General features: G+C 44.8%; 1 protein-coding gene across 1 annotated transcript in view; it reads right to left on the bottom strand.

The window, feature by feature from the left end:
- LOC116967685 (nck-associated protein 1-like) overlaps positions 1-15,575 on the bottom strand; it is a 183,726-nt gene that overhangs the window by 67,326 nt on the left and 100,825 nt on the right. Inside the window, exons 21-22 of the mRNA XM_033014275.1 lie at positions 8,996-9,214; positions 1,926-2,056 (exon numbers count right to left, since the gene is read on the bottom strand). Of these exons, the coding sequence (XP_032870166.1) occupies positions 1,926-2,056; positions 8,996-9,214 (350 nt within the window). The remainder of the gene's footprint in view (positions 1-1,925; positions 2,057-8,995; positions 9,215-15,575) is intronic.

The following is a 15,575-nucleotide window of genomic DNA, read 5'->3' on the forward strand; positions in this document are numbered from 1 at the left end:
ACTGGGAGTCAGTAGGTTTCAAGTAGATGTCACATCAGGAACATCAGGTGCAGTAGATGTAATGTAACCCCATTTTTCAAAAAGGGAGGGAGAGAGAAAACGGGGAATAACAGACCAGTTAGTCTAATATCGGTAGTGGGGAAACGGCTAGCGTCAGTTCATAAAGATGGGATAGCAGCACATTTGGAAAGTGGTGAAATCATTGGACAAAGTCAGCATGGATTTATGAAAGGTAAATCATGTCCGACGAACCGTATAGAATTTTCGAGGATGTAACTAGTAGAGTGGTTAAGGGCGAACCAGTGGATGTGTTATATCTGGACTGTCAGAAGGCTTTCGACAAGTTCCCACATAAGAGATTAGTATACAAACTTAAAGCACATGGTATTCGGGGTTCAGTATTGATGTGGATTGAGAACTGGCTGGCAGACAGGAAGCAAAGAGTAGGAGTAAACGGGTCCTTTGCAGAATGGCAGGCAGTGACTAGTGGGGTACCGCAAGGCTCAGTGCTGGGACCTCAGCTATTTACAATATATATTAATGATTTGGATGAGGGAATTGAATGCAACATCTCCAAGTTTGCGGATAACACGAAGCTGGGGGGCAGTGTTAGCTGTGAGGAGGATCCTAGGAGGCTTTAAGGTGACTTGGATAGGCTGCGTGAGTGGCCAAATGCATAGCAGATGCAGTATAATGTGGATAAATGTGAGGTTATTCACTTTGGTGGCAAAAACAGGAAAGTAGACTGTTATCTGAATGGTGGCCGATTAGGAAAAGGGGAGATGCAACGAGACCTGGGTGTCATGGTACACCAGTCATTGAAAGTAGGCATGCAGGTGCAGCAGGCAGTGAAGAATTCATAGCATTCATAGCAAAAGGATTTGAGTATAGCAGCAGGGAGGTTCTACTGCAGTTGTACATGGTCTTGGTGAGACCACACCTGGAGTATTGCGTACAGTTTGGTCTCTTTATCTGAGGAAAGACATTCTTGCCATAGAGGGTGTACAGAGAAGGTTCACCAGACTGATTCCTGGAATGTCAGGACTTTCATATGAAGAAAGATTGGATAGACTCGGCTTATACTCGCTAGAATTTGGAAGATTGAGGGGGGATCTTATAGAAACGTACAAAATTCTTAAGGGGTTGAACAGGCTAGATGCAGGAAGATTGTTCCCGATGTTGGGGAAGTCCAGAACAAGGGGTCACAGTTTAAGGATAAGGGGGAAATCTTTTAGGACCGAGATGAGAAAAACATTTTTCACACAGAGAGTGGTGAATCTCTGGAATTCTCTGCCACAGAAGGTAGTTGAGGCCAGTTCATTGGCTATATTTAAGAGGGAGTTAGATGTGGCCCTTGTGGCTAAAGGTATGGAGAGAAGGCAGGTACAGGATACTTAGTTGGATGATCAGCCATGATCATATTGAATGGTGGTGCAGGCTCGAAGGGCCGAATGGCCTACTCCTGCACCTATTTTCTATGTTTCTATGTCTATGAAGTTAGAGGAGGTGATGAAGACAGATAGATCAAGAACGGGGAAAGAGGTGCCAGAGATGTTCCAGGTGAATTTGCGCGCAGGGTGCATGTTCGCTATCCCAATCTGAGCCGTAACTAAGAGGGCCACAGGGGCCCACATGAAAGCCAGATTCAGGGTACAGATCAAAATCACAATTCCCTCCCACAATGTTGGAAGACCTTTAATGGGTGTTTGCATCTTAAAGAACACCACTAATGAAAAGCAACTGAAAAGTTTAATTAACCATTGACACATTTGAAACTGATTTTAAACAAATCCGCATAAGCCTGCAGAAAGTTAGTGCAGCTTGCATTAGCAACTGTCTGAACATTTGTGTTGACTTTGTCAGTTTGCAGTTTGCAAAATGTCAATAGGCCATATCCAGGTATCTATTTGAATCAGTTCACTAACCTGAAACATCGGAATATTCTTCAGCGCTGAAAATCTGCAGGTTTTCAACAGGCATGGTCACAAATGATTTGATAGCAGGGGAGTGAATGATGACCCCAGTACTGGTCTGCCTCAGGAGACTTTCCAAGTACCTAAAAAGGAGAGTTTCAGAAAGGAACATCATGATAAATTATGTCAAGGAGTTGGAGTTATATAATTTTGCATCTACAGCTACATAGCCAACATGACAGGAGCAGTTATTCTGGGTGATATCGTGTGCCATTTGAGCTAGGATGATGCTACGACTATATTCCTTGGAGTACCGGAGGCTGAGGGGTGATCTTATAGAGGTGTATTAAACCATGTGGGGAATATATAGTGTATATATTTAGCCAGGATAGGCTAATCAAAAATCAGACAACATTGGTTTAAAGTGAGGGGAAAGATTTAATAGAAATTAGAGGAACAACTTTTTATGGTATGTGGGTATATGGAGTGAGCTGACAGTAGTGAAGATAAACAAAAAATGCTGGAGTAACTCAGCGGGTCAGACAGCATCTCTGGAGAAGATGAGAAGAAGGGTCTCGACCCAAAACGTCACCTATTTCTTTTCTCCAGAGTTGCTGTCTGACCCGCTGGGCTATTCTAGCTTTTTGTATCCATCGTCCGTTTAAACCAGCTTCTGCATTTCCTTTCTGTGCAGAAGAGGTAGTGTGGCAGGTACTATAACAACATTTTAAAAATATTTGGACATGTATATCGATAGGAAAGGTCATACAGCATGGGATGTCATACGGCATGGAAAAAAGCCCTTGAGAGAAACAATTACCTCTCTGAGCTGGGCCCACCTCTTTAAAATACTTGCGAGATACGATTTCCGCTCACAAAGCTACAATGACTATCCCCTATATGGGTCAAATGCAGACAAGTGGCACCTGTTCAGGGAGACATCTTGGTCAGCTTGAGTCAAAGCTGTATATCTCTGAATAGTCTACAGGGAAAACTGAAGAACTAAGCCAAATAAGTTCACTGCAACTCAGTGAAGCACTAACAAACTTTATCAAAATAAATCATTAGTATCTTTCTATCTTGTATCTTTGTATCATGCATGCTCCATGTTCCATTCAAACTGCACAACTACTAACCGCAGTGAAGTGGCAGCAAGATCTCATTACATTTCATTTCATCATTGGCATGTAATATGTACAAATGTTTGAAAAAAATGGGAGCATAGACGGGGTTTACAGAAGATTGAAGCTAGATCTTTTTTCCCCAGAGGGAGGTTGGAATCTGGAGCATACTGCCAAAAGTAGTGTTGGAGGCAGAGATTGTCACAACATTGAAGGAGTATTTGGACAAACATTGGTCCAAACATTTGCTGAGGCAGAGAAGGCCAAGGAGCAAGCACAGGTAAGGTGGATTAGTGTTGATGCATACTTGCAGATTGGTATGGAATAGTTGGGCCTGCTTATGTGCTGTATGACTCTAGTTTAGAAGTGGCACAGTGGTGCAATGGTAGAGTTGCTGCCCTACAGCACCAGAGACCTGGGTTCGATCCTGACTATGGGTGCTGTCTATATGGAGTTTGTATGTTCTCCCCATGACCTATGTGGATTTTCTCTGGGTGCTCTGGTTTACTCCCACTACCGGTTTGATAAAGCCTCACCGCTGGCTTGGTAAAATTGTAAATGTTCCCCAGTGTGTAGGATAGTACTAGTCATAGAGTGTCATAGAGTGATGTAGTGTGGAAACAGGCCCTTCAAGCCAACTTGCCCACTCCAGCCAACATGTCCCAGCTATGCTAGTCACACCTGCCTGCGCTAGGCCCATATCCCTCCAAATCTGTCCTATCAATGTAGCTGGCTAACTGTTTCTTAAACATTGGGATAGTCCCAGCCTCAACTACCTCATTTGGCAGCTTGTTCCTTACATTCCAAACATAGCAAATATGAGCAGGAAGCCAGATGATTGGGTAACGTTTAAAGAGGAGATAACTAAAAAGGCAATACAGGGATAAAAATGAGGTACGGAGATAAGCTGGCCAAGAATATAAAGGAGGATAATAAAACCTTCTTTAGGTATGTGAACAAGAAAAAAATAGTTTATACCAAAGTTGGACCCTTCCAGACTGAAAAGGGTTAATTTATAATGGGGACACGCAAATGGCTGATGAGTTGAACAGGTACTTTGGATCTGTCTTCATTAAGGAGGACACAAACATCTGAAGGTCTGGGGTGATGGAGGAACGGAAGGAAAACCACATTAGGCAGGAAATAGAAACATAGACATAGAAACATAGAAAATAGCTGCAGGAGTAGGCCATTCAGCCATTCGAGCCTGCACCGCCATTCAATATGATCATGGCTGATCATCCAACTCAGTATCCTGTACCTGCCTTCTTTCCATACCCCCTGATCCCTTTAGCCACAAGGGCCACATCTAAGTCCCTATTAAATATAGCCAATGAACTGGCCTTGACTACCTTCTGTGGCAGAGAATTCCAGAGATTGTGAAAAATGTTTTTCTCATCTCGGTCCTAAAAGATTTCCCCCTTATCCTTAAACTGTGACCCATTGTTCTGGACTTCCCCAACATCGGGAACAATCTTCCTGCATCTAGCCTGTTCAACCTCTTAAGAATTTTGTAAGTTTCTATAAGATCCCCCCCTCAATCTTCCAAATTCTAGCGAGTACAAGCCGAGCGTATCCAGTCTTTCTTCATATGAAAGTCCTGACATCCCAGGAATCAGTCTGGTGAACCTTCTCTGCACTCTCTCTATGGCAAGAATGCCTTTTCTCAGATAAGGAGACCAAAACTGTACGCAATACTCCAGGTGTGGTCTCACCAAGACCCTGTACAACTGCAGTAGAACCTCCCTGCTCCTATACTCAAATCCTTTTGCTATGAATGCTAACATACCAAATGGTGTTGGGTAGTCTGATGGGACTGAAGGCTGCAGGAACTATACATCAGAAGGTGCAACGCCAGAGCCAACAAGAATATGGGGGACACCTTCCACCCCAGCAACGGACTGTTCCAGCTGCTACGGTCAGGCAAACGACTCCGTTGCCATGCTGGGAAAACGGAGAGGATGAGAAGAACTTTCTTCCCAGAGGCCATAAGGACTGTAGACTCCTATCTCACCAGGGACTAACTTTACAGTAACAATTGACGGTTGTGTGGTGTCCTTTAAAATTACTGTTTTTTTCTTTTTTCTCCTCCCACAAATATGTGATATGTGAAGGTACACAAAAATGCAGGAGAAACTCAGCGGGTGCAGCAGCATCTATGGAGCGAAGGAAATAGGTGACGTTTCGTGCTGAAACCCGTGTAATATGTGAATATGTGATTCTGTTCCTTTATGTTTTGTCGGGTTTTTTTGCACAATCCGCAAGCCTTGCCACCTTTAATTTCACTGCACATCTCGTATGTGTATGTAACGAATAAGCTTGACTTGACTTGACAAAACCCCAGGGCCTGATGGTTTGCATCCCAGGGTAATTAAGGAAGTGGCTCTAGAAATCGTGGATGCATTGGTGATCATTTTCCAATGTTCTATTGATTCAGGATCAGTTCCTGTGGATTGGTGGTTAGTTCTCTCCCACTTTTTAAGAAAGGTGGGAGAGAGAAAACAGGGAATTATAGACCAGTTAGCCTGACATCGGTGGTGGGAAAGATGTTGGAGTCAATCATAAAAGATAAAATAGCGACACATTTGGATAGCAGTAACAGGATCACTAGTAACAGTAACAGTAATTCCAATTTGTGGAATTCACTGCCACAGAGGGAAATTACTGGATGGGTTTAAAAGAGAGTTAGATAGAGCTCGAGGGGCTAGTGGAATCAAGGGATATGTGTAGAAGGCAGGCATTGGGGACAATCAGCCATAATCACAATGAATGGCGGTGCTGGCTCGAAGGGCCAAATGGCCTCCTCATGCACCTATTGTCTATGTTTCTAGGATTGGTCCGAGTCAGCATGGATATACAAAGGAGAAATCATGCTTGATTGATCTTCTGGAATTTTGTGAGTGTAGTGTACCTGGATTTTCAGAAAGCATTTAATAAGGTCCCACATAGGAGATTATTGGGCAGAATTAGGGGACATGCTATTGGGGGTAGAGTACTGACATGAATTGAAAATTGGTTGGCAGACAGGAAACAAAGAGTAGGGATTAACGGGTCTTTTTCAGAACAGCAGGCAGTGACTAGAAGGGTGCAGCAAGGCTCAGTGCTGGGACCGCAGCTATTATGTATATATTAATAATTTAGATGAAGTGATTACAAGTAGCATTAGCAAATTTGCAGATGACACAACGCTGGGTGGCAGTGTGATCTGTGAGGAGGATGTTATGAGAATGCAAGGTAAAGTGGTCAGGTTGGGTGAGTGGGCAGATAATGGCAGATGCAGTTTAATGTGGATAAATGTGAGGTTATCCACTTTGGTAGCAAAAACAGGAAGGCAGATTATTATCTAAATGGTGTCAAGTGGGTAAAGCGGAAGTACAATGTGATCTGGCAGTCCTTGTTCATCAGTCAATGAAAGTAAACATGCAGGTACATCAGGCAGTGAAGAAAGCAAATGGCATGTTGGCCTTCATAACAAGAGGATTTGAGGATAGGAGCAAAGAGATCCTTCTGCAGTTGTACAGTGCCCAAGTGAGACCATACCTGGAGTAATGGGTGCAGTTTTGGTCCCCAAATTTGAGGACAGACATTCTTGCTATTGAGGGAGTGCAGCGTAGGTTCACAAGGTTAATTCCCAGGATTGTGAGACTGTCACATGCTGAGAGAATGGAGCGGCTGGGCTTGTGTACTCTGGAATTTAGGATGAGAGGATATCTTATTGAAACTTATAAGATTATTAAGGGTTTAGACACGCTAGAGGCAGGAAACCTGTTCCTGATTTTGGGGGAGTACAGAACCAGGGGTCACAGTTTAAGAATAAGGGATAAGCCATTTAGAATGGAGATGAGGAAACACTTTTTCTCACAGAGAGTTGTGAGTCTGTGGAATTGTCTGCCTCAGAGGACGGTGGAGGCCGGTTATCTGGATACTTTCAAGAGAGAGCTAGATAGGGGTCTTAAAGATAGCGGAGTCAGGGGATATGGGGAGAAGGCAGGAATGGGGTACTGATTGTGGATGATCAGCCATGATCACATTGAATGGTGGTGCTGGCTCGAAGGGCCAAATGGCCTACTCCCGCACCTATTGTCTATTGTCTATTCCTTTGCATGAAAAATGTATCCCTCAGATTCCTATTAAATATTTTCCCCTTCACCTTGAATCTATGTACTCTGCTCCATGATTCTCCTTCTCTGGGCAAGAGATTCTGTGCAACAAACCGATTTATTCCTCTCATGATTTTGTATACCTCTATAAAATTACCCCTCATCCTCCTGCGCTCCAAGTAATAGAGACGCAGCCTACTCAACCTCACTCTATAGCTCACACCCATTATTATCTGAATGGTGGCCGATTAGGAAAAGGGGAGATGCAACGAGACCTGGGTGTCATGGTACACCAGTCATTGAAAGTAGGAATGCAGGTGCAGCAGGCAGTGAAGAAAGCAAATGGTATGTTAGCATTCATAGCAAATGGATTTGAGTAAAAAGCAGGGAGGTTCTACTACAGTTGTACAGGGTCTTGGTGAGACCACACCTGGAGTATTGCGTACAGTTTTGGTCTCCTAATCTGAGGAAAGACATTCTTGCCATAGAGGGGGTACAGAAAAGGTTCACCAGACTGATTCCTGGGATGGCAGGACTTTCATATGAAGAAAGACTGGATAGACTCAGCTTGTACACGCTAGAATTTAGAAGATTGAGGGGGGATCTTATAAAAACGTACAAAATTCTTAAGGGGTTGGACAGGCTAGATGCAGGAAGATTATTCCCGATGTTGGGGAAGTACAAAACTAGGGGGTCACAGTTTAAGGATAAGAGGGAAGTCTTTTAGGACCGAGATGAGAAAATCATTTTTTACACAGAGTGGTGAATCTGTGGAATTTTCTGCCACAGAAGGTAGTTGAGGCCAGTTCATTGGCTATATTTATGAAGGAGTTAGATGTGGCCCTTGTGGCTAATGGGATCAGGGGGTATGGAGAGAAGGCAGGGATGGGATACTGAGTTGGATGATCAGCCATGATCATATCGAATGGTGGTGCAGGCTCGAAGGGCTGAATGGCCTACTCCTGCACCTATTTTCTATGTTTCTATACCCTCTGTTCCTGGCAACATCCTTGTAAATCTTCTCTGAACCCTTTCAAGCTCGACAATATCTTTCCTATAAGATGGTTTGTGGGAATCGCTGGTTGGCAGGGACTCGGTGGGCTGAAGGGCTTGTTTCTGTGCTGTCTCTCTAAACTAGTTCACTCCCCTGCCACTGGTGTGCAGTGTGTACTACCCACAGAATACACCAGTCACTCACCCAGACAACTCCAACAACACCTCACAAACCCATCATCTCTCCCTCCAAGAGGGACATTGGTGGCAGATGCATGGGAATGGGACCACTTCTGTAAATTAAATTTCTTTATTTATATAGCACATTTTTTTTTTTTTTTTTTTGATATATTTTTTTATTAAAGATAATCAATTACAATGCTTCAAACAACTTTATATCAAATTAATTCAATTTGCATTAAGTAAAACACTAGTAATACTTATCTACTATTTTTTTAGAAATAATGAATATATAGCACATTTTTAGTCAACTTGCATTGACCCCAAAGTGCTTCACATAATTACATCCACACACACAGGCAAAGGTGGGTGAAGTGTCTTGCCCAAGGACACACACAGGCAAAGGTGGGTGAAGTGTCTTGCCCAAGGACACAACGACAGTATGCACTCCAAGCGGGATTCGAACCAGCTACCTTCCGGTTGCCAGCCGAACACTTAGCCCATTGTGCCATCTGTAACACATGTTGCTTGTGATTTAGTCTGAAGAAGGGTCTCGACCCGAACGTCATAGATGCTGCCTCACCCGCTGAGTTTCTCCTGCATTTTTATCTACCTTCGATTTTTCCAGCATTTGCAGTTCTTTCTTAAACATTGCTTGTGATTTAGTGTTGATCAGCTTCCCACCTACCAATTGGTGTAGGCTGTCGTCAGGGTAATTTCTCCATTGGCATCCACAGCCTGCGACTGCTGCAACAGCACGTCCTTGCAAATTTTGCTGACATCGATGTTTATGTAATGCCCGACTGAATGTACAAACGCAATAAATGCCTTGACACTGGACAGCACTTCTGATGGCTTAGCAATCTCCTGCGTCGCTTGGTTATATCCAGCCATTCGCACAATAGCTCTGAAGGGTAAAATAAAATAAGTAAAAATGAATCAACATACAACTGGTACACATAAAATGAGTTTAGTTTAGTTTAGAGATACAGTGCAGCAACAGACCCTTCGGCCCCACGAGTCCGTGCCGACCAGCGATCCCCGCATACTAACACTATGCTACACACACTAGACAATTTACAATTTTTACCAAGCCAATAAACTTACAAACCTGTACGTCTTTGGAGTATGGGAGGAAATCAGAGCTCCCAGGGAAAACCCAGGCAAGTCACGGGGAGAATGTATCCTGTACCTGCCTTCTTTCCATACCCCCTGATCCCATTAGCCACAAGGGCCACATCTAACTCCCTCTTAAAAAACTCCATAAAAATAGCACCTGTAGTCAGGATCAACTGACTTTCTTCCCCTTCACTTCCCCTTGAGTATGACTTGATTGTATTTATATATAGTATTATCCGATCTGTTTGGTAAGCAAAATCTACTAACCTCTCAAAAAGCTACGGAGCAGCCTTACTGTACAAAGTACTGGAGAGGGAATAGATGAAGAGCCCTTTCCCTAAGAACTGCATTCAGAAGCACTGAGAAGTACACATGTCACTGGGGGACTCGGGGAACTTCAATTAAAAGGGGGGAATAGGAAGAAGGAGAGAAGTATGTTTGCACATTGGTCTCATATGGTTTGTGAACATGTCATTAATTGTCAGCTTCCTCATTACACTGACAGTCAGTTCCACATTCTCAAAAATTATTGATTCTTCTCGTCATCTCTCGATTATGTTTAGGTTCAGGTTTATTATTGTCACGTGTACCAAGGTTTAGTTTAGATTATATTTAAGAAGGAACTGCAGATGCTGGAAAATCGAAGGTGCACAAAAAAGCTGGAGAAACTCAGCAGGTGCAGCAGCATCTATGGAGCGAAGGAAAAAGGCAACGTTTCGGGCCGAAACCCTGAACTCAAGTCTGAAGAAGGGTTTCGGCCCAAAACGTTGCCTTTTTCCTTCGCTCCATAGATGCTGCTGCACCCACTGAGATTCTCCAGCTTTTTTGTGTACCTTTAGTTTAGATTAGGTTTGAGGTATAACATGGAAATAGCCTCTTCTGCCCACTGAGTCTGCAGAAGCCACCTGTTATCCTGTTACCACCTGTTAGAAGCTATCTGTTCTCACTAGATATGGGTGGCCATGGTGGCTCAGTGATAGAGTTGTTGCCTTACAGCGCTTGCAGTGCCAGAGACCCTGGTTTGATCCCGACTATGGGTGCTGTCTGTACGGAATTTGTACGTTCTCCCTGTGACCGCATGGGATTTGATAGAGGCTTGATAGAGACTTGATAGAGACTTGATAGAGGTCTTTAAAATGATGAGAGGGATAGACAGTTGACGTGGATAAGCTTTTCCCATTGAGAGTAGGGAAGTTTCAAACAAGAGGACATGACTTCAGAATTAAGGGACAGAGGTTTAGGGGTAAAATGAGGAGGAACTTCTTTATTTAGAGAGTGGTAGCTGTGTGGAATGAGCTTCCAGTGGAAGTGGTGGAGGCAGGTTCGATTTTATTATTTAAAAATAAATTGGATAGGTATATGGTTGAGAAAGGAATGGAGTGTTATAGTCTGAGTGCAGGTACATGGCACTAAGGGGAAAATAAGTGTTCGGCACGGACTTGTATGGTCGAGATGGCCTGTTTCCGTGCTGTAATTGTTACATGGTTATATGGATTTCTCCGAGATCTTCGGTTTCCTCCCACATTCCAAAAACGTACAGGTATGTAGGTTAATTGGCATGGTGGATGTGCAAATTGTCCCTGGTGTGTGTAGGATACTGTTAATGTGCGGGATTGCTGGTCGGTGTGGACTCGATGGGCTGAAGGGCCCATTTCCATGCTGTATCTCTTAACTAAACTAAAGTTGTTATCCCACTTTCTCATCCATTCCCTACATTCGACAAGGCCAATTTTATTTTGAAGTCTCGTGACAAGACTATGTGAAGAACCCGCCAGCCCGCATGCGCATCAATACATCGTCGCATGGGGCGAGATGTGGATGCATTTGGAAATGCTCCGTCATAGTTTAACGGTGAAGGTAAGGTTTTTTTTTTTGCAGGACGGTGCTTCTTGTTTCAACGAGGGTTTGATTTAGAAAAATGAACAGCAACCACGGCTAAAGCTCCAAATTGGAGCAGGGGGCCCACCAGCGTCTCGGTGTAGCTGGAAGACGCGACCTGCACAGCAACCTCTGCTAAAAGGGCCAAAAGGTAACAGCTTGTCAAGCCGGGCTCGGAAACGTGAACAGGTGCAGCCTGCACAAGTAACATCCACGAAAGCTCTATAAAAGAGCAACTTGTCGACCCGGGCTCGCAGATGCTGGCAGGTAGGGCCAGCACAACAACCTTCACAAATGATCCGAAAAGGAGCAGCTTAACGACCCCAGTCTCGGAGACGCTGGCAGGGTGGCCTGCACAGCAACCTCCATGAAAGCTCTGAAAAGGAGCAGATTGACGACCCTGGGCTCCAGGGATGTAAATCGCTATCAAAACATGAGGGGGACACAATTTCATGGCGCCGCACGTGCATTTGCACGCGCACACACACACACACGCGAGGCTTTGGCCAAGGGCCCTGTGGACGGTAACATCAGGAGCTGACTTGGTTGGTTACCGACTCTGAACTCCAGCCACAGCAGCTTCATCTGCCCAGAATCATGGGGCTTCAATTGGCCCGTTCGCGTGGCCTTTCATCGCCCGGTGCAGCTTAAAATTGGACGGCAGGGTCTTCAACATCAGGAGCCTCGATCGCCTTGATGCAGCAATTTGACCGCGGGGCGATGGAAGATACCGCGGGCTATTTTAAGCCGCGATGTAAGGCCCCGCAAACGGGCCAATTCATGCTCCGCTCTATGATCTTTGCTCCACCAGGACGTGTCCCTCCTCGAATCACCACTCTCTATCCTCAGTCCCACCCCCCTACTTGCACCTCTGACTGACACCTCCCTCCTCCAATCATCCCGCTGAATCATTATGTCCCACCCACCACCCCTACTGCCTGCTGACTGACGTCTCTCTCATCCAAGCGGCGCCCTCAATCATCTGTCCCACCCACACTTTCTCAAGGAAAGCGGAGAAAGTCGGACCCGGCTGTTGAAAAGGACAATACTGGCCAGGGAGGCACTGCCTCAACATCTAAGGTTGATGTTATCAGTTACCTCACAAGAGTGGAATAACTGAGTGAGAGGCTGGTGATGGGGAGGTGCATTGCAACAGGAAGTTCAATTCAGATATCTGAGAATATTTCCCGCTCAGAGGCTGGGAGTTTGAGAATTCCCTCAACAAATGGATAATACCTTTCAGCTCACAAGTATAAAAGAGCTTCTAGCACTCAGGAACACAATTTGCCATTCCATCAGGGATAGGTGAACCAGTAGAGGCAGAACTGGCAAGTGGCATTATACCTGACTTCACACCAGCTGAATGAGGAGAATGCTGGAAAGTATGTCAATCCTGATAACTGCCAGACTCTTGATGTACCGAAGGTTAGCATCACCATCTGGGACATTCTGATTGGCTAAACAAAATCTTAAGATTTAAAACTCCAGCAAGTTCAGAGAGTGTAAGGATATCATCCCAACCAAGTTACTGGCTGAAACCGCTATACTGAGGTTGGTTGGAGCACCAAGTCTACACAACTAAGACAGAACCTGAAGCCTACTTTAGGTGCAGGTTCAGAGCGCTCACTCACTCAGTCTAAACCCCAACAGCTCACAATGTCAGAGCCGGAAAGAATGGACAGAACAAAAATGAATGTCAGCAGTATCAATCAACCACCTAATCCCGTGGCGGTAAGTGAGTGTTATTCCTACAGCTGCATGAAATGTACGGGGGATATTCAAGTCGGAGGTATATTGAGGCTGTTCTAAAGTGGGTTAAGACAACCACTGGCCCTTTCATTTTACTAGTCATAAATGGCTATAAATCTGATGTTCTGTCTGACCAGTTTCCTCCATTGCAAGAAAAACCCAAATTCCTGTGCAAACGTTCCAAAGAGGAATATATAGCTACCCGAGTAGAGGTAGTGAAATTACACAAAAGGACATGATTGAGGAGATTGACAATGAACAAGATTAATATATTTCCAATATCTTAACAAGGTCTAAGGAAGATGGAGTATATCGAATCATTCTTGATTTGGCCAGTCTGAACATGGACTTGGAATATAGCCATTTTAGAATGGATTTTCATTCATCAAAACGGCCTCCGATGATACAGTGGCCTACATGAAGACCAGATACGACCTTGGTAAGGCCATCAGAAAGGCCAAAAGGGACTTCTGCTCCAAACTGGAGGACGAGACAGATGTTCGGCAGCTGTGGCAGGGTCTGAATGCAATCACCTCCTACAAGGCAAAACCAGGAGGCAGCTCGAATGCCGGTGTAACATCACTCCCTGACGAGCTCAATGCATTTTACGCACGCTTTGACAGGGAGAATACTGATGTGCCTTCCCGATCCCCCATTCGCTGCGATGGCATTTCAGTCTCAGTCACAGAGGCCGATGTCAGGAAATCCTTCAGAGGGGTGAACCCCCGAAAAGCACCTGGTCCTGATGGTATACCCGGCCGTGTTCTAAAAACCTGTGCGGACCAACTGGCGGGAGTTTTTACGGACATTTTCAATCTCTCACTTCTGAGGTCTGAGGTCCCCACCTGCTTTAAAAGGGCATCAATTATACCGGTGCCCAAGAAGAGTAAGGTGACATGCCTCAATGACTATCGACCAGTGGCACTAACGCCGGTGGTGATGAAGTGCTTTGAGAGGTTGATCATGGAGCAAATCAACTCCTACATCGACAAAAACCTGGACCCACTGCAGTTCGCGTACCGCCACAACAGATCAACGGTGGATGCGATCTCGCTGGCCCTCCACTCCGCACTGGACCACTTGGACAACAAAAACTCATATGTCAGGCTGTTATTCATTGATTACAGCTCGGCATTTAACACAATCATCCCCTCCAAACTGGTTACCAAACTCGCAGAACTGGGTCTCTGCGCATCCCTCTGCAACTGGATCCTCGACTTCCTCGTCCACAGACCACAGTCTGTTCGTATTGGTGGAAATGTGTCAGCCTCAATAACAATCAGCACGGGAGCACCTCAAGGCTGCGTGCTCAGCCCCCTGCTGTACTCACTCTATACCCATGACTGCGTAGCGAACCACAGTGCGAACTCCATCATCAAGTTCGCTGACGACACCACTATTGTGGGGCGTATCACTGATGGGGATGAGTCAGAGTACAGAAGAGAGATCGAGCAACTGTCCATATGGTGCCAGCGCAATAACCTGGCCCTCAACACCAGCAAAACCAAGGAACTGATTGTGGACTTTGGAAGGAGTAGGAGGGGGACCCACAGCCCCATTTATATCAACGGGTCGATGGTTGAAAGGGTCAAGAGCTGCAAATTCCTGGGCGTGCACATCTCTGAAGATCTTTCCTGGTCCGAGAACACTAATGCAATCATCAAAAAAGCACATCAGCGCCTCTACTTCCTGAGAAGATTACGGAGAGTCGGATTGTCAAGGAAGACTCTCTCTAACTTCTACAGGTGCACAGTCGAGAGCATGCTGACCGGTTGCATCGTGGCATGGTTCGGCAATTTGAGCGCCCTGGAAAGGAAAAGACTACAAAAAGTAGTAAACACTGCCCAGTCCATCATCGGCTCTGACCTTCCTTCCATCGAGGGGATCTATCGCAGTCGCTGCCTCAAAAAGGCTGGCAGTATCATGAAAGACCCACACCATCCTGGCCACACACTCATCTCCCTGCTACCTTCAGGTAGAAGGTACAGGAGCCTGAAGACTGCAACAACCAGGTTCAGGAATAGTTACTTCCCCTCAGCCATCAGGCTATTAAACCTGGCTCGGACAAAACTCTGATTATTACCAACCACTTTCTGTTATTTGCACTATCAGTTTATTTATTCATGTGTGTATATATTTATATCATGGTATATGGACACATTTATCTGTTTTGTAGTAAATGCCTACTCTTTTTCTGTGTGCTTAAGCAAAGCAAGAATTTCATTGTCCTATACAGGGACACATGACAATAAACTAACTTGAACTTGAACTTGATTATTGAAAATTGCTTTATAGCCTCAATCGATCTCAAAGATGCATTATTTCCGGTACCAATACATGAGAGTCACGGGAAATAGTTGACATGCTCATCATAGGAAAGATGAGATATGACAACCTAGAAAGTCCAAGAAGATCTAAGATTTGTTATTCATCCAGGGAAGCCCAGGCTTCAGCCGACAAATCAATAAATCAAGACATTATGGTCATTCAGAAATACACCAACAAATGCAAGTCTGAACGAA

Source organism: Amblyraja radiata, chromosome 41 (assembly GCF_010909765.2).
Source record: "Amblyraja radiata isolate CabotCenter1 chromosome 41, sAmbRad1.1.pri, whole genome shotgun sequence".
In the NCBI taxonomy this organism is placed as follows: Eukaryota; Metazoa; Chordata; class Chondrichthyes; order Rajiformes; family Rajidae; genus Amblyraja; species Amblyraja radiata.